Here is a 20,620-nt window from a genome sequence, read left to right as displayed (position 1 = left end):
TTTAATGAGTTATGCAAGTAAACAAATAACCAAAAAAAAAAGAATACAACTGCATAAAAACAAATGATTTTTATTTCTGGATTAAAATCATTGTATATTAAAAATTGAAAAAAAAAAAAAAATAGAGGAGAGGGTTGGTCTGACATTTCCATAGCTGCCTTGTTCTTTTCATCTGAGGCTATAAGAAAATACATAAAAATATAAACCACTAGGTGGACCTTTACAAATATTAAATGGGACAAGAAGTGGTTCTATGTGTTTTGAGAGGACTAATCCTGTTTATTGATAAATAGGGAAGTTAACACTCACAACTGTTGCATTTAAGAAACAGAAACCCTACATCAGCTCTGTTCTGTTCTGTCAGCATTAAAGGTAACAGTGCAGTGTGGTTCCGTTTTTGTTCATCATGGAATCATTTTCATTTGCAGAACATCATGTCACTGGCTTAAAAACCTGCACAGTCACAGGTAAACAATATGTTGACCTTTATGCCAACACCATTGTGCCTAGCCTTCAAAAATTGGAACCCAGGTGACAGTATAACATACGTATTGTGCATCCAGTAGAACAGTCACTTGCATCAGTCTTTGGTGTAGGCTGTCTACTTGGCAGACGTTCACATGATTGACCCTCCTAGATCCCCAGACTTAGCTGATTTTTATTTGTGGGATTACCTCGGGTATGATGTATTCAGAGATAATATGACATCACTGCCATCATTGAAAGATGCCATGCACTGGGAAGTTGTAGCAGTTCCATTGGATGTCTTATTTACTGCTATAAACAGGATAATACCACACCTACAATATACTGGAATTTAGTGGTAGATACATTGAGCAGTTGTGGTAAATTTGTTACTCGTGTGAACCCTATGTTTCATTAATCTCACTTTGAACATCATTGCCTTCTTCTGGTGATATTTGAAATTAAATATCACAGAAGGAGCAAGTTGGTCAGTGGTGAGTACCGTATTTCCCCATGTATAAGACACACCTTTTTTTGAAAAATTTGGGGTCTAAAAACTGGGTGCGTCTTATACAGTGGTTGTAGATTTTTTTTTACTTGCATTTCCCGCTTTTTCGTGCTTGTTGTCTCTGTGCTCATTGTTTCACACTTGTTACGGTATATTAGGTTACGTTTTGCCACGTTCTGCCCAGAAATGGCTCAAAAGATTTTTGTACAGTGCTGAATTCAAGTTAAAAGTGATCCAGTTTGCAAAAGTGAATGGAAATCGTGCTGCTGAACTTAAGTTTGGTCCTCCTCCAACTAGAAAACAATCTGAGACTGGCTACGGGAAGAAGAAATCCTACTGAAAATGCCACGGCAGAAGAAGGCCATGAGAGGCAAGTCAGCAAAATGGCTTGATTTAGAGAGGGAATTGAAGATATGGATTGAAGCGCAAAGGGCAATTGGAATTCCTGTGTCCACAAAGGTGGTTCAGCATGTGAAGCAAGAAGAATTGCTTATAAAAAAGAAGTTACTGATTTCAAAGGAGGACACAATTGGTGCTTCAGGTTCATGAAACGGAATGGACTAAGCATGCGTGCACGCACCAGACTTGCCCAAAAGATGACTGAAAGCTATGAGCAGAAGGTCCTTGAATTTCATTGTTTTGTCATTCAGTGTCAGAAGACACATCAGTTTGAGTTGGGACAGATTGCAAATATGGACAAAGTCCCCTTCAATTTGATGTCCCAAGTAACAGAACTGTTGATAAGAAGGGAGTGAAAACTGTAACTGTAAAGACAAGTGGACATGAAAAGAGCCATTATACAGTTGTTCTAGCTTGTTGTGCCGACAGAACCAAGCTGTCTCCTATGCTGATTTTCAAAAGCAAAAGAAGACATTCCTCGAAGTGATTGTCCACGTTCATGACAAGGGTTGGATGAATCAGGATGGGATGAAGATCTGGTTTGAGAAAGTTTGGAGCAGGAGACCAGGTGGGCTCTTATGAAAACCTGCCCTATTGGTGCTTGATCAGTTCAGGGCACACATAACAAAAAACACAAAGAAGATTGCTGCAGAGCAAAAAACAAAACTTGCCGTCATACCTGGAGGCTTGACATCCTAGCTCCAACCACTTGATGTCAGCATTAACAAACCCTTCAAAGCTGCCATGAGAACTAATGGAACCAATGGATGACGTCTTCTGGGGACAATTTGACACCAGCAGGAAGAGTGAAGAAACCAACTATAGGAGAAGTTTGTACCTGGTGAAAAGATCCTGGGATAATATCAAGATTGGGATTGTTGTCAAGTCATTTAAGAAATGTGGCATTTCAAATGCTATAGATGGAACTGAGTATGAGGCAATATATGAAAACAGTAATTCGTCATCAAACACAGATGAGGACAAGCTAATGGATGGGAGTTTTGACAGTGAAGAGGAGTTGTATGAATTTTATAAAGAATAAAACTTGAGTTCAATAACTTTATGTAATAAATTTTTTTTTTTCAAATTTCGGGCCCCAAAATTAAGGTGTCTCTTATACATGGGGAAATACGGTAATTTGTTTCTGTGGAAAATTCATACTTGTACAGTATTAGTAATTCAAAAAAATAATACAAGAAAGCAAGTTTATACAGCATCATCCAAAATAAAAACACCTTCCCACATCATCTGTCCATCCATTGCAATAGTTTGCCTAGTTCTTCCTTGAATTTATTCAAACTATCCACAGCAACAGCAGATGAAAGTTTGTTCCAAAGATTGACGATCCACTGGCTAAAGGCTAACTTCTGCACATCTATTCCAACCATCCTTACTCAATTTGAATTTAAGTCCCCTTGTGTGTGCAGTCTGAGCAAGAGGAAGAACCCATCAGCATTGAGTTTGCTCAGTCTGCTCAAAGCTTTAACATCTCAATCATATCAGTTGCCTAGTCTCTAGATGCTGCAATCTGCAGAACTGAAGCTTTTCTTGGTAAGAGCACTCCTTGGTTCCTCTCTCCAATCTCTGCACCCATTCCAACAGTTCTGCATCCTTGCTAAAATGTAGACTCATATGTAGAACTCAAGTTGTGGCCTGACCATTGCCTTATACACTGGTTTGCAAAACTTAAGCCAACACTATTTCTAAAGGTTACAACCACAAAATCTTTACTTAAGGTACTCTTTACTGATGAGAGTAGATTCGGTATCACCCCGTAAACATCACTGAAAGGGATCTATATGGTGGTCGAGGTGTTCTCGTCTGGGGAGGCATTATCTTGGATGGACATACACAACTCCAGATACTGTAAGGCGGTACTGTAACTAGTGCATGCTACTGTACTGAGGTAATCCTTCCCCATGTGAGTCTGTTTCGAGGTGCCATTGGCCCCAAGTTTGTGTTTATGGACGATAACGCCACACCCCATCGCACTGCAGCTGTTGATATGCTTTTGTAAAGTGAGGACATTGTTCGTATAGATTGGCCTGCCCGTTACCCCCGATCTAAATCCCATCGAACACATATGAGATGCCTAGTGGCATGTCCACTCCACCAGAAAACGTTCACCAGCTGAAGATAGCACTGACAGAGGAATGGACGATGTTACCACAAGAACTTATCAGCAGCATTGTTCTAAGTATGGACAGGTGGTGCAAAGCCTGCATTGACATTAGGGTTGGCCATATCTCCTAATGGGGACCACCTCTTTCCTTTGTTCCATCTTTGGCAGTGATGCATTTGTATCATGGCAGCCAGTGCTACGTTGCCATTTTTGAATAAAGTCCCTCTATACCGTTTTGTTTCCATTGTTGTTTAGGTGTTGTTTCCTTCATCATTTCTGTACCTCATGAGGTTCCTTTGGTATGCTTTTCTCATATCCTGGCCACTCCTATGAGAAGCTACAGGTAAAAACCTGACTGGTCCTTAAATTTTGCACACCAGTGTACAATGGGATAATTATCTCCTTATCCCTGCTGACAAAATTCTTGTATGTAAAACCCCACAAGCTCCCTTGACAGCCTGGTATGCATTTCCCAGAGTACTACATATCAACTGCATGATTACCTCCAGGTCTTTTCCACTTTTCCATTTTCCACTGCCCTGAGTGTAGTGTCATACAGTTGGTACATTAATTTGGAATCACTGCTATCCATATGAAGTCTGATAAAAAGTTCCAAGACTTTGCTTTTTTAAAAAAACAGTGTGCATACATTTTTATAAGCAGTCCCCTTTAAAGTATTTCCCTCTCCTTGATGATATACAAGTATCTGAACAATTTCTGCTACTTATGGACAAATCACTGGAGTTCTGTAACTGTGGGAAAGTTGTTAATTGTATTTCTGTTAAATGGTTGAAATGTTATCAAATATTCATCCTTTCCACTTCATTTTGAATATAGGAAAAGTGAAAAGTTACATAGATCAAAGTCAGGTGAAATGAAGAGTGGAGTACTGCTGCACTATTTTTTGGTCTAAAAATTCTTGAATGGAGTATATAGCAGAATATTTTAATATGTATTGTGTGTAGCAGCATTTTCTCCACATTTTCCCCTGTTGATTGAATGAGACCTCTTTATAAGATGTCTAGTAGCTTATCATCTGACCATTTTTTAACAAATTCATAATAAATAAAACTTTGAATACTGAAAAAAAAAAAAAAAAACAGGCAACCTTGTTATTACATTGGACTGAACGTGTCATGGTTTTTTGCGAATGTGGTAAGCTTGGCAGCTTCCACTGAGACAGGTTTTTGATGTGAAACATCTTTGGCAGCACCTACTGAACTTCAGACTGAAGTAAAACCAATTTTTCATGATTTTGCGACACGGAAATGATGTCCTTTGATATCATTTACAGTTTATCAGCTTATTTGGACAAACCGGAAATGAGGTGTTGCAAAATCATGACATAATAGTGAATTCCAAGGGGACAAAAGAGATGTCAATAATAGGAAATTACATCATTTTACGTCATTTCTGGTTTGTCGATTTAAACCAGAAATCGCGATTTTGCTTGGGAATGTTTGTTCAATTTGATCAACAAACAGGAATGTTTGTTCAATTTGTCAATTTTGCTATGTGAAATGACATGTCACAAAATCACTGTTGACACAATTTCATTGATTTGAAGCACCATTCATGCGACAAGGCATAAATGGTTCTTCAAATAGAGACTTTTTGATTTGAAAATGTTTTTGGCAGTGCCTACTAAATTTTGGACTGAAATAAAACCAGTTTGTCATGATTTTGCAACATGGAAATGATGTCATTTGTTATCATATCCAGTAGATCAAATTGACAAACTGGAAATGACGCATCACAAACTTATAACAGAATAGTAAATTCCAAAGGGACAAAAGAGGTGTCAGTGATGGAAATTAACATCATTTGATGACATTTCCAGTTTGGCAATTTTATCAATAAACTGGAAATCATGATTTTGTATGGAAATTAGGTCACTTGACGTCATTTCCAGCTTGTTGATTTGATCATCAAACCAGAAATGATGATTTTATGACATGCATTTCCGTGTTGCAAAATCATGTGTCGATACGATTTTGTCGATTTCAAGCCATTTGTGCGAAAAGGCATGAATGGTGCTTCAACCGACATGTCTGTCGTTTATCCGGTATTATTTTCTTGTAACACATGAATGTGTGTTTGAAGCTTGATGCTTCCCAAGCCTCACTATCAGAAACAGACACTAACTTGTCGATCATTGCAATGGAATCTTCTTTGTTCTTGCTCAAAGGATCTGTTAGAGTGTTATTTAGCCACAGCAAAATGTGCATGTGTGGACTACTGCAATGTTGAAATTCTATGTGCATGAAAAAGTTGACCACATAAAATTGACCAAATGGGCTATAACGTTTAAACTGCAATATGTTCATAATTACATCCACAATCTTCTTGAAGCATATTGCACAAGTTACAGCGTCACCTTCTGCATGAAGTCAGTGTCATCCTCACTAATATCACACCCCTTATTCTGTAACTTGTACAATAGCTGAAGCAAGCACGGCCAACCGATTTCATTGTCACTCAGAGTAGAGAACATTGTAGATTTACCAGGCTGTCTAATCATGATGAATAGATTGTGCTTACGTTGAGCCCAGTAGTAGGTAGAGTTTGGAATTGTCCTTAGGATGGCCAAATTGTTTTCAATACAGCTGTTAATGTTCTCAATCTGATTACCTTCATTGCTACATAAAAGAGGTGATATGGAGTAACACCTTCATCAGATTGTTTGAGCTCGCTTGTTGCCATCATGAATGGAGTCACACGCAAATTCTCTCCGATTGTTCTGAATTGTCTAAGATAAATGCTGGGAAAGGACAGTTCCTCTGCATGCTTGTCAAACAGTAAGCTCTGCGTTACATTAGTTTCTCCTGGGCTGATTCTAAGGTATTTATCATCGCTCCGCAACATTTGCTGTTCGGCGATAATATTTTCCTCTATCACAACCGCTTTGCTTATGTCTTCTTTAGCCAAATTAATTTTTGTGTGACTGTCATCAGAGAATTACTGCATCATTATCTGATACAATCAGTAGAGAGGGGTGTCCACCAAATACTGAAGCAGTGCTTTAACCACTCATTTTCTTACTAACCTGATCAAATAGAGCTTTGAATACTAAAAATAAAAAAAAAAAAAAAAACAGGCAACCTTGTTATTACATTGGACTGAACTTGTCATGGTTTTTTGTGAATGGGGTAAGCTTGGCAGCTTCCACTGAGACAGGTTTTTGATGTGAAACATCTTTGGCAGCACCTAAATTTTCCTGCATTTTATATGTGCACCTGAGACATGCATATGGACAATATAGCATTATGGGCCAAGTGATCAATGTGCCTGTTTTGATCAATCTCCTTTGGCAAGCGATGGACCATCATGTTGACTGAAACAGGCACATTGATCACTTGGCCCAGAGTAAAATAAATCTGGAGTTTTATAATTTTGTCTCTACAGATAAAATCTATGGAGACATGTCTCTAGGAGTGTTGTTATAGATACATACTGTTCTCCATAACTTTCCAGACTTTTGACCTGCTGGTAGGATTTGGCAAGAATCCAGTAACAGGGCCAGAAAATATACAGTATTTTAATCTAGTTATGTCTAGATGTGGTTGTATCATATAAGTAGTGTGTAATGGTAAACTAAAATTTATTTATTTCACACACATGGTGTGAAGTTTCTCTCATTTATGTGCACTTAATTATGTTTCTAAAATAAAACCTAAACCATGCAATAGATCACCTGATGGCAGCTTTAAAGTCTATATCAATATATTTAGTAGGTCTGTACTTGAAAAACATATTACAGAAATGACTGAAATCATCCAGAAGAAAAATAAACATTTTTGTAAATGATGCTTGATAACTAGAAATCTTCCAGGAAAACTGAAAAAGAGTGGCAGTTATACATTACTATCAACTATAGTAATATAAGTGCCACATTTTTAAGAAAAATATTAATGCCACTGCACTGATATTTTTATCTATTGTCTTTGGTTTGTGCTTCTACTTAATTATATATCAGCTATTGTGTCATTGCTTTTTGATATTTTTATGCAAACATTAGAAGACTAAGGAATTTCTTAACATAATTTTTAAAATAATCTATTTGTATAATTTTTTTTTTTTTTTTTTTTTTTTTCAGAAATGCAAAGTGATCAGCATGGTTACTTACACATGGCTCCATTATTTATAGATGTGTTATCAAAATATACCTCTCCACCTTCAAGTGGAAATGGAGACTATTTAGACATGGCATCTCCTGCTTCACCACCGGGTTTGTAATACTTAGGGTATTTTTTAAAAAAATTCTACTGTGTATTTAAACAGTGCTACATTAGGTACAAAAAAAAAAGTTTTAGAAGTATATTTAAGCATAGATTGCAGTATTCAAATAATTGGTCTACTAAAGGAAATTCACAGATAGATAAATTTAGGATTGAAATATATATGCAGTAAACCCTCTATTTAATGGACTGATAGGGGAGAAGGGGTGTCCGTTAATGCCGAAAGTCTGTTAAATCGAATGTAACCTGAGGGGACATTTTTTATTGTTCTTAATGTAAAAAAAAAAGCTTTAATACAATATACAGTACTGTACATCATAAAATTATTAAATTATAATAAAGAATATGTAATATTCTGTTGTAAATATAAAATGTTGCAATTTGGCCTTTGATTTGTGGTTATCATTAACAGTTTTTTTTTACACCGTAAATTTCACAAACACGTGCTACTGAGACACACTTTCTTTTAACTCCTCTATCACTTGATGCCATTTTAAATTGTAAGGATTGCAAAATTATTTAATAAATAAAGTCACAATTCAGAAATCACAGAAAGACCCTGTATACAACCTGACTGCACAATAGCTTGAGGCAGACTGAGATCAAAACAAAGCGAGTCGGTAGACCTGCAGTTTAGCATCCCGAGTCACATTCAGCTCACAAGTCACCACCTGCTCTTATCTGTAATCTGGGAAAACAGCTATTTGAACACGTTTTCAGAAAGAATAAAAAACAATTTCCTGAATTTGATTATAAAAATAAAAGTAGGTAATTATCAAAACGATAATGGAAATAGGTAATTATTATTAATTTTTAATAACACTGAAGCTGTTGTATAACCTAAAAAAAATAATATGGTCAAGATTAATATGTACGTTACTGTGTTATTATTTGTCCGGTCCGTTAAAACTGAAATCCATTATATCGGGATCCGTTAAATCGAGGATTTACTGTACACCGTTAACAGATAGCAGCATGTAATTGTATTATCTTAACCATACATTGTCTCTTATGAATCCGCTATTTTCATCTTGTAAGAGGCCTGTCTGATTTACTCTTTCCTTTATGAGTAGGACTTCTTTCCTCATTTATTAACCCTCTTTGCTTGTGATATATTATACTCAGCTTTTGGATGTCTTAACCCATCATTTCTTTTATTACTATTGTGCTTGCTAATTGTCATAATATGAATCAGTGTCTCCTAGTGATCTGCAACTATCCCATGCTTTTTTTATTTTCCCCAATTAAACCTTTAAGCTCTCTTGTTATCCATTTTGGCATCTTTCTTTTGCAGTACTTTTTAACTTAAATGAATATATTAGTGGCATTTAGAATAAATCCCTTAAACACACTTAAATATAATGCATTTGTATCCCACAACATATAGTTGTCATTCCAGCTAAGAGCCTAAAAAAATACTTTTCTGTGCTTCCCCTCACAATAAAAATTGAAGCCCTTGCCCTTTCCTTTTGATTTTTTTCCTTTTTCTGAAATTTATTCCAATATTACCCTTTCATTATATTGTGCTCACTACCTGCTCTCAGCTCTTTTACTGTCATCAAGAATGCTTGAGCCCCTTTTATCTTCTCTGGCATGTTGTAATGAAAAACAGCCATCAAGTTACTTCAAAATTTACTCCACAATAGTCTTCCATAATGTGGTGCTCACACTTGCTTATGAGTTACCTCAAGAGATTTATATCACACTCTTTAAAGTTATTCTATAACAATCTTCACTTATCATCTTACCTTTACCACTAATCATGTCATGCCATGTCACACACAGTAAACTCTTGCTTCTACCTGGCCTTGATTGGATGTTGGAAACATCTAGTCTTGTTTTCAGGCATCTCTCTTCCCTCTATCCCAGTATCTCTCCTGTACACTCATCATTCACCATATTGAAATTCTTTGCATCTTATCTCCAGATGACAGCACTGTCTCACTCTGCCTACAGTATCAGCATTAGTTGACCTGATCAGAAGCTCAAACTTATTCATTTTGGTTTCAGTGAATCAACCTGAGTTCTCCGCCACCCCCAGTAAACAGACTTTCTATTGCCATACAGATAGGCTAAATTTTGAATTTTATTACTGTTTACTAGATTGGTGTATGCCTTATTGCTAATTAAACAAGTTTTTCTTTGTAACCTCTGTTTGCTTTTGATTAGCATTAGCATTAGTAGAGGCATTTGATGCAAGAAAGCAAGCTTATTCAGCATCAGCCAAAAAAAAAAAAAAAAAAAAACCCACTTCCACTTCACCCCTCTGTTCATTCAAAATACCTGTCCAGCTGAGCCTTAAACTTATTTAGGCTATCAACCTCCACTACAAGGGATGGAAGTCTGTTCCACCAACCAACCACCCGCTGGCTAAAGGCAAATTTCCGCACGTCTATCCTACATCTGTCTTTCCTCAATTTGAATTTATGCCCTCTCAGGTGATTATTCTGAGCTAGAGGAAGAATCCCATCAGCATTGAGCATGCTCAAACCATTCAAGGCTTTATACACCTCTATCAGATCACCTCGCTGGTGCCTAGTCTCCAGATACTGTAATTTGCAAAATTTAAGCCTTTCTTCGTAAGAGCACCGTTTGGTCCATTCACTAATCTTGTTGCCCTTCTCTGTACTTGTTCCAGCAGCTCTACATCCTTCTTGAAATGAGGCCTCCAGACCTGTATACAGTACTCTAGGTGTGGCCTGACCATTGCCTTATACAAGGGAATAATCACCTCCTTATCCCTGCTGGAAAAATTCCTGTATATCATTGACAATACTCCATGAGCTACTCTTGCAGCCCATCTGCACTGCTCAGAGAACTTCATATCTGCCTGCACAACCACCCCCAAGTCCCTTTCATTCTCTACCACTGTCAGTGTAGTACCACAGAGTTGATACGTTGCTCTGGGGTTGCTGTTTCCCATGTGTAGTACTTTACATTTGTCAATGTTAAACTTCATTTGCCACCTCTCAGCCCATCTGCTCAACCTTTCCAGATCCTGTTGCAGCAGCATAGTGTCAGTAGTGTCCTTGACAACCCTGCCAACCTTTGTATCGTCTGCAAACTTGGGCATTAAGCTTGATATACCATCATCAATATCATTTATAAATACAGAAAACAATAATGGACCCAACACTGAACCCTGAGGGACTCCACTAATAACATTAGTCCACGATGAGCAGTGTCCATTGATTACCACTCTCTGTCTTCTCCCCCTCAACCACCCCTTTATCCATAGCAGCAATTTGCCTCCAATGTCACACTGCTCCAATTTGTGTAGCAGTCTTCCATGTGCAACAGTATCAAAAGCCTTTCTAAGATCCAAGTATATAATATCAAAGTTATTCCCTGCATCCAATTCTTTTGTGACTGCATCATAATATCCAATCAAGTTGGTCAGGCAAGACTTCCCCTTAACAAAACCATGCTGTGTCTGAGCTATAACTGACGTCTTGTCTAAATGATCCTGCAGTGCTTCTTTAACCAGTGCCTCCATTAATTTTCCTGGAACAGAAGTTAAGCTCACAGGTCTGTAATTACTTGTGTCAGCCTTTGATCCTCCTTTGTGAATTGGGGTCACATTTGCACATTTCCAGTCTATGGGTACCTCCCCTGAGTCCAAGGAAGCTCTCATAATTATGGCTAAGGGTTTGCTTACTTCCTTTGCTGCCTCCTTTAATATAACTGGATAGATCCCATCCACCCCGGGTGCCTTTCTTGTGTTTATCTTCAACAGTTTCTCCTCCACTTTACTCCCAGTTATTTCAAGATTCTGTAGCTTACTGCTAGAGTTGAATACACCTCTGGCATTCCCCTCACTGAATAACTTCTCATGTGTGAATGTCGATGCAAAATATTCATTTAGTTTGTTAGCTACCTGAGCAGGATCATCAACAGTTTACCCATCAATATCAAGTGGACCAATCTGATTCATCCCCTTCCTTCTAGAGTTTACATAAGTAAAGAACTCTTTGCTGTTTTTCTTTGCATCCCTTGCCAAGGATTTCTCGTAATCTGCCTTCGCCTGCCTAACCTCCTTTGTAACTTGGTTGCATATCAACTTGTATCTGTCATAGGCTTCTGTGTCATGTGTTAATTTGTAAGTATCCCATGCATTTTTCTTCTCTGCCATATGCCTCATTAGTTCATCTGACATCCATTTTGGCCTAAACCTTGAACAATATTTCTTAGTTGGTATGTAAAGCCTAGTAGCTTCCAAGATAAGTTCTTTGAATGCTTCCCATTTTGAATTGGCTGTTGGTAACATCATCAGTTGGTCCCACTGTATAGAATTTAAATACTGTCTCAGTCCATCGTAGTCGCCTTTACGGAAGCAATAACCCTTCCCTTTACCCCTAATGGTAGTTACCTCTTTGAGTAAATCCCATTCAGCACACTGTGAACACTGCCACCTAGTGGTTCATTTATCTGCAGATTCTTAATGCACGAAGAATCACTGCTGATAATCAAATCAAGAGTATTACTCCCTCTAGGTGGCTCCCGAACATGCTGATGTAGAAAACAATCATCCAATAAATCCACAAAAGCCCTGCTAGTGTGTGTGAGTGACCAGCCCCCAAATTCCAGTCAATATCTGGGAAATTAAAATCTCCCATTATAAGACTCTCTGATTTACTGGCCCACTCTGTTTCCCTGTACAGTTTCTTATTATACTCATCAGAGTCATTAGGCCTATAGCACACTCCTACTCTCAATTTTGATCTCCCAATGCTTATGTCACACCAAACTGACTCAACACTGCACTGTCCGGCGATGTCGACTGGCTTCACTTCCTTGGTTTTTATGTGTTTCTTAACTAATAGCATATCCCCTCCCCCCCTTCCTATCCTGTCTATCCTTTCTGTAGACGTTGTACTCCAGTTATCCCTTAGATATAAGGGATGCAGAACTGTAATGCAGAAATTCCAGTTCTGCATCCCTTATATCTGTGTGACACCACGTCTCTGATATCCCAACAATATCTGCCTTTGATGTTTTGAGCAATACCTCAAATTCATCAAATTTATTTACTAAACTCGTAGCATTGGTGTACACGCAAGTATCTGCACCTGTTTCTATTCTTAGCTACCCTAACACGGTCCTATATTAAGTCCTATATCATTGCCATCTTACTGTGTGAATGGTATTTTGAGGTTGCATTCAAATACTGTTAAGTAGGGTGCAAGTATAACTTTAATACATGCCTCTAACCCTCCCTTCACCTAAAAACACCTAAAGCCTCGTTTGTGCCATTAAAAGCCTTATTCACCTCTGTTCAGATGGCGTCATCTTTACAAAACAGGTTTCCTTTTACCCAACTAAAGTAAGCCATAGTGAAAAGAGTTGATCCTCATCCGCTTTGTGCATAGCTGCCAACTCCAGATTTACAACAGAGAATTAGTCCTTTTTTTTTTTTTTTTTTTTTTACACAATTTGACCCTTCTCTGTCTCAACGCCATAAAGTTGATGACAGAGTTTCTCCATCTTTTTGCGAAAACTCAGTTTTTCTCTGTCTTTTTCTATTCACAAAAAAAATAATAAAGCTATGTTAAAATTGGAATTTGTTTTTAAATTTTGAATTTCTGTTTTGTTTTTTTGTTTTTTTGTTGTTTTTTTTTTTTTTTTTTTTTTTTTTGTTAATGAATTGCTGTCAGGTGTGTTGTGGTACTCTCCATTGCAAAATAGAAATGTGTGATAATAGTACCTTTCTCTGTTATTACAATCATTCCATAATACTTGTTTAGTGTAAAGCTAATTAACAATGTGTTTCAGTAAGATGCTTAAAGAAATACAACATAAAATTTCAGAAGACATGCTAAATTTTCCATATATTGTAAAATTTGAAAGGTAACACATTTGCCTTGTGTACTCTATGTAGATGTGATTTTTCGGTTTCAAGCATTGGGAAATGTGATGTGATCAGACATTTGCAAACAAATAAGCATCAAGATAGCTTGCAGTAGATAGAAAAATTACAAAAGTGATGTTGCATTTCGTGGTAATACACAAAATGCAACATCTGCGGTATACAATGTAATACTGAACAATGTATACAATGTAATATTTGCATATTTAGTCATAGAAAATGATGATCTTCTGAGTTGGGCTGACCATGTAGGCACATTGTTCAGCCATTGAAGGTGGAATTTTCACTGTTATAAAGAATTCCAGAACTAGGGGCCATAAATTCAAATTACGGGAGAAGACGTTTAGACTAAATTCAAGGAAGTTTTCTGTTAACTAGCAAGTCATTGATTGCTGGAACAAGTTACCTCACAGGTAGTTGAGGCTAACAGTTTGAATAAATTCAGAGGTCAACTGGATAGTTACCTTTGTGAGGAGGAAGCACATAATTTGTATTTTCTTTTCTTCTTCTTCTAGTATTATAACCTAGGGTGGGTCTTAGCCTTCTCAACCATGTTCCACCAGTAAGCCCTCCCAGAAGTCAAACTTCTCCAACTTCCTATCCTCATGATCTCTAAGTCCTCTTCTATGTCATCCCTCCATCTTTTCCATTTTTTTCCTCTTGCCTTCCTGCTGGTAAGTTTCCATTTCATTATCCTCTTAGTTGTTCTGCTGTCATACATTCTCATAACATGTCCCAACCAGGCAAGCCTCTGGCTCTTCACAAATCTGACGATGGCTGCACCCTGAAGAAGATTGTCATGTTCATGATTCATTCTGATCCTCCAGGATCTATCAATGTCTTGTACAGGTCTAAAGGCCTTTCACAAAATTCTAGGCTCGAACACTCTCAACAGCTGCTCATCTTTACTCATTAATGTCCAAACTTCACAACCATATGTTACAACTGGTCTAATGAGACTTTTGTATATTCTTAATTTTAAATGTCTGTTCAATACTCTGGACTTCATTAGTTTTTCATGTGCATAAAAGCATCTGTTTCCACTCAGGATATGAGACTTAATTTCATTAATAATAGAGTTGGACTGGTTTATCTGTGAACCTAGATAGGAGAAATTTTGAACATGCTCAAACAAGAACCTGCTGGTTTTTAAGTTCTCCGGATTTCCATATATTTTGTCTTTGCATCATTTATCCTAAGTCCTTCTTTGTGCTTCACTATCCAGCCTGGCCACTGTTTCCTCCAGTACTCCTTTAGTCCTACTGATAATAGTGACATCATCAGCATATGCGCAGACCTGCACTGTCTTTGTGCCTGTGGCCAGTCACTTCTAATTTTCTGACAGCCACCTCTAAAACCAAGTTAAATAACACAGCAGAGAGTGCTTCGCCCTATCTAACACCATTTTTAATGTCAAAGGGAATCGTCAACTCATTGTCAATTCTCACCACTGCTTTAGAGCTAGCCAGGGTTGCTTTTATAAGCCTAATGATCTTTGCAGGTTTGCCCAGGAGAAGGAGATCATTTATCCTTTCCTCTCTGTTGAGTGGATCAAAAGCTTGTTTGAAATCTACATTTTCACTTCTCTCAATATTCACATATGACTTATGTCAAAATATTCACAGTGGTGAGCTGTGAATATTTTGACAATGGGCTCACACTTTTGCCGACTTTTTGATGGGAAACATCCTTTTGGGGGGGGGTACCTACCGAGTAAATCTGATCGGTCATGGAAGTGACGTCACCCGCGGCGTCTGCCAGAGGTGCTTCCCATGCTGAGACCACTAGTCTGTGTGGGACACTCACTAGTAGTATGATTAGATTAGAGCGTGTGACACATTTTGTGACCAGTACAATATCTCGAGTTCTAACTTTTTGGAAATTTTTAATAGTATGATGTCACAACCATATGAAGTCATATAGTGACGCGAGGGATGTTTCACATAAAACCATCTACCGCGCGTGCTCGGCAGACGCGCGACTTTTTTATTCTTTTTTTTTTTTTACAACTAGGGAAATATAATGGATACATTTTTTTTTTTCATGATAAAATTTTAATATTGCGAATAAAAAATAACAAAAATATATCCCATATTACAAGTAACGAATTATCACGAACATTCTAGAATATAAAAACAAATATTACATAAAAAACAAACTGTTCTAGAAAAGGTACACAAAAATCACAAGTTACATGAAAAAAATATTGCACAAATATTCAAGAAAATTTTCTTCTAAAAATTGCCATATGAAATTTACTTTTTTTATTAATATTGACACAACGATCTGGATCAAATTGAAGCAATGGTTTTCCATTCAGATATATGGTCATCATAATCTGCAGCGTGTTTAATTTTCAACATTATTCGTTCATTCACACGATATTATTCATTACGCTGAAAGCCCACTCAGTTTCAGCATTGCTAATCGCAGTGGTTTCAAAGATATTTCTGGCTTTCTTAATTGTAAAGGGATTTCGCTCGATTTTAAAAATAAACTGTCTTCGACAACAAAATCTCTAAAATCATTAATTTTTTCAAAAAACAAATTTCTTATTCAGTTTTCAGCCTTGCCACAGAGACGAAAGTTCTTTTAAATTCCACGATTTCCAGTAGAATATGTTTAAAATTTTTTTTTCAATGGTATGGTTATTTTCTTTATTTAATTTAAAATCACCCTGTTGCATTAATAACTTATCCTTTAAGGATAAAACAATGCATTTAATAACTTGTCACGAGGTAATTTTACTGTTCTTACTTTCAATTTTGATTCCTTCAAATTCTTTCCACTTCAACATGCTCTCAATTTTAGCTTTATATTTTCCTTCAGAATTTTTTCAAATTAGCAATAGCATTGATAGTTCGAATAATTAATTTATCTGCTTTTGCCATAGCGAATCTGTAAAGCTTCTGAAATGTAAGAGAGCTTCTGCAGGATGTCGATCATTAGTGCTAAATGGTTAAGAAATTCCAGATTTAAAAGTCGCTTTAACAATCCCGAATATTTAACTTCTGATTCAAAATGTTTGCACAATGCAGGATAATTCCTTTAACCCGCAATTACCATTCGCAAGCTACAAGCTGTTCTTTGTAGCCCGAACACATGACCGACCTTTGTAGTTTCCACATCAAGTTCTTTAGCAATCATCCTTAATTCCCGCTAGTTTTTTGGAGATTGGTAATAGTTTTTTTTTTTTTTAATTATTGCCTGTATGCCATTATATTTTAGAACATTTTCTACACAGTGAAAGGCTCGACAAAGTTTTAAAATCTGCCAACATTTCATCTTCGTAAAGTTTAAATAATATCTTAGTTGCCTCGATTTCCCCCCCCCCATGTCACTAGTTCTTTGAATACTGTGCAAAATATCGGAATCACTCAGATATTCAGCTACTGTGACCTTGTAAACATAGACAGGAGAAATTAATTGGAAGGCATGGATCACTCACTTCTCCGAAAAACATACGCCCATTTGTCGGAATAAAGGGGAACCACAATACAGGTTGACCAGAGGCTATTATCCATGTCGGGAATTTCCTTAATCCTCTGACTGGCTATGGAAAGCATATTGACTAGCGCGACTTCTCGGAATGTGGCTGCATAAGTTTTATGGGCACCACTAACATTGTGGAACGGTAATCCCTTTCACCCTTAATTCGCGTTTTCTGATTACCTAAAGGCCAGAGGTGAGAACAATGCATACAAAGTTGTCTCTCCTAATCTGTTCGTTACATGAAAATTATTTTCGTTCTACGGAAACTACTGTATTTTAAATGTAATTACCAAGGGGAATTTAAAAAGATTCGGTATAAAAAAGTTGGTTAAACAGAGGTCTGTTCTAATTAAATCAAAAATTAAGCAATTTTAAAATACATAACCGATCGATTTCACCATTAAAATGCTGGGAAGGGGCCCCGCTTGCCCCACTGTAGTTTCAGCTCTGGATACTCAATAATTGCATGCAGGATTTCATTTGTAAAATAAATGATCATCTCAACAATGGGCTTGCGAAATTTCAAATAAAATAACAATGGGCTCTTGCGAGCCCACTATAGCTCACCACTGAGGTTAAATAAGTGTATATTATACTCAAATGCTTTTTCCTGTATCTGCCTCAAGATGAAAATCTGGTCGGTTGTTGAGCAATTGAATCTGAAACCACACTGATAATCTCCAAGGATTTTCTCTAAATATGCTGCCAGTCTGTTATAAATAACTGCCAACAAAACCTTGTAAGTAACACTTAGCAATGTAATAATACCTTTATAATTAGAGCCAAGCAGTTTATCACCCTTCTTGTGAATTGACTGTATGATTCCAAGTGTCCATTCATCCAGGATTTTTTCCTCAGACCATATTAATAGTATCAGATTATGTATTCTTCTTCATAGTGTCACTCCACTGTTCTTGAGCAACTGCAGTTATTCCATCAGCTCCTGGTGCTTTAAAGTTCTTTAAGCACTTAATAACTTTTTGAATTTCTTTGAAGCTAGGGTCTTCAATGCATGGTTCTACTGTATAGTACAATAGCTGTTATGTTTCAGTCTTACCTCCTGTCTTTTGAGAGCATTCTCCTTTTGAGAATGCTCTCAAAAGACAGGAGATACTCTTTCCACCGTTTCAGAACCTCCTTTCTCTCAGTCATCAAGTTCCCTTCACTATCCCTACATGCAGTAATTTTTGATGGGAATTCCTGTGTTCTTTCGTTAATCTTCTTATGAAACTTTCTACTTTCTTTCTTGTTGTAATGTTCGACCATTTTGTCGACCTTCCTTCTCAAACCTTCTCTCTTTTTCTTTCTACATATCCTAGCTGCGCAAGCTGTTTTTCCTTGTAGTGTTCACTATTCGCTCTGCTATTCCATTGTAAACATTTCACCCTGGCTTGTCTCTTCAATTCTACTGCTACTCAACATTCATCATCATACCATTCCTCGTTTCTTGGCCTTGAGGTCTCACCCAAGGTTACATGTGCTGCACCCAGAATTGCAGCCTTTATGCAAGTCCATTCATCTTCAATCTTGTCACTGCTTTCCTGTTCCCACAGTCTTCAGGCCAACTCTGCCTGGTACTTCGTTTCAACAAGTCTATCTTTCAATTTCTCTACATTCCACCACTTAGGTTTCTCAGCCTTTCCTCTTGCTACTAGAGCTGTTTTATACTTCAGTCTGGCTCCCACTAGAAAATTATCAGAATCGGAGCTGGCGCCCCGAAAAGAACGGGCATTTTCAATTGCAGTAGCCCACCTCTTAGAGACCAGTACATGATCAATCTGATTAGCCTGATTTGTACCAGGGATTTTCCATGTACTTTTATGAATATTCTTTCTTGGAAACTAGGTACTCATGACCTTAAAGTTGTTGGCAGCAGCAAATTGAGCTACTCTAACACCATTATTGTTTGTTCCTTCATGGAGGCTGTCTCCCAAATAGACCCATGAAAATTTCCTCTCTGTCTAGTTTAGCATTGAAGTCACCGAGAGTTATAATAGCATCGTGTCTTTGAATTCTTTCGCATAAAGCCTGGAGTTCATCGTAAATTCCATCTGCTACATCACCGTCAGCACCTTCAGTTGGAGCATACACGTCTGTGGTTCCCTTGCATATACATCTGTGGTTCCCTTACATACCTTGCATATACATCTGTGGTTCCCTTGCATACACATCCTGTGGTTCTGTGCATACCAAGTCTGTGGTTCCCTTGCATACACATCCTGTGGTTCTGTGCATACCAAGTCTGTGGTTCCCTTGCACTATATGACAAATACTATTACAATATGTTTCCTGATAGCAAATAGCAGAAAAGTATGTTTGTGGAAGAACAAAAAATTTAACAGGCATTTCACAAATAGTGATGACTCTGAAAATTGGATCATTTGTAATTGTTACGGTGGCAGTAAACAAAGTGATTCCAAGCTATATCTCACTGTGGTGACTTTTCGTAATTCAAAAAATCATCAAACTGAAAGTAGCTTGCTCTCGGTGCCAGCATTTGAAAGGTGACCGTACATTGGACATCTTCTGAACAACCTGAAGGCATATGGGATTCATTCAACAAAACTGTCTGCACTTAGTATTGATAATGTATCTGTTATGGTAAAATTCGAGTATCAACGGTATTCAAAGAAGAGATTGAGTACTTGATGATAATAGGCCGTTCTTGCTATCTTATTAACTATCTTATTAATATGTGTACTGAAAAGAGAGCTACATGACTTCCTGTAAAAGTAGATGAATAGTTAGTAGACATTTACCACTATCTAGAGAGAAGTATTGAATCGAAAGTTAGATTTAAATAATTTCAACTGATGTATACCAGTGAAGTAAAAAACATTTAAAAGCATGTGTGTATGCATTGGTTGTCTTAGGTTAAATGTGTAACTAGACTGGTAGAACAGTGGCAACCTTTTTCAAGTCTATTAAAAGAAGAGATTAGAAGTGGTGAGGAAATCTGTATGAGCACTTTTCAGAGTTAGAAAATTGAAAAGTACAATAAGTAATCACTAGTGAGTGCCACTGACTCATCTAGACCCATTTCATCAAAAAAATTTTTGATGGAAGGCAAATTGATGAACTCAAGAAAAAGAACTTTTGAATTACTTCTAGTGGAAGCAATACTAAACACACCAAGTAATCTGATAATTCTAGGTATGTTAACCTCATTTGTGCAGAAAGTCTGTTCATGTTTCTCTCTTCTAGCTTGAATAAAGCATTTGCTTGTTTCTTTTAAATGTTATACCAACGTTTGAACTTCCAAACGAATTTCTTCAATCGAACATGCCTTACATCCATGTACCGAGGTTGTTACTCCTAGAAATATTGAAAAATGTATTACCATAGTTGACTAAATTAGAAGGATGATTCTGACTTAATGTAAATCATAGTCATTTCTCCTGCCAAGATGTGGAGAGTCAAAAATAAGAGGTGAAGATTATGTTCTTTTGCTCAGTAAGGAAGTACTTTGACTGCATTGACTACATGGCATGCAAGTTCCCATTGAAAAGTTATGTTCTAATAAATGTGTG

The 20,620-nt window shown here is 37.1% G+C and overlaps 1 protein-coding gene across 5 annotated transcripts in view; it reads left to right on the top strand.

Moving 5' to 3' along the window:
* Positions 1-20,620, top strand: part of LOC150085489 (uncharacterized) — a 265,026-nt gene that overhangs the window by 169,412 nt on the left and 74,994 nt on the right. For all 5 annotated transcript variants that reach the window (XM_090374071.1, XM_090374070.1, XM_090374069.1 and 2 more), the window contains exon 10: positions 7,591-7,722. In XM_090374071.1, coding sequence (XP_090230197.1) covers positions 7,591-7,722 — 132 coding nt within the window. The remainder of the gene's footprint in view (positions 1-7,590; positions 7,723-20,620) is intronic.

The sequence above is a fragment of the Mastigoproctus giganteus genome, chromosome 5 (assembly GCF_048544385.1).
Source record: "Mastigoproctus giganteus isolate SK-2022 chromosome 5, ASM4854438v1, whole genome shotgun sequence".
Lineage (NCBI taxonomy): Eukaryota > Metazoa > Arthropoda > Arachnida > Uropygi > Thelyphonidae > Mastigoproctus > Mastigoproctus giganteus.
This window is presented reverse-complemented; position numbering and strand designations above follow the sequence as displayed.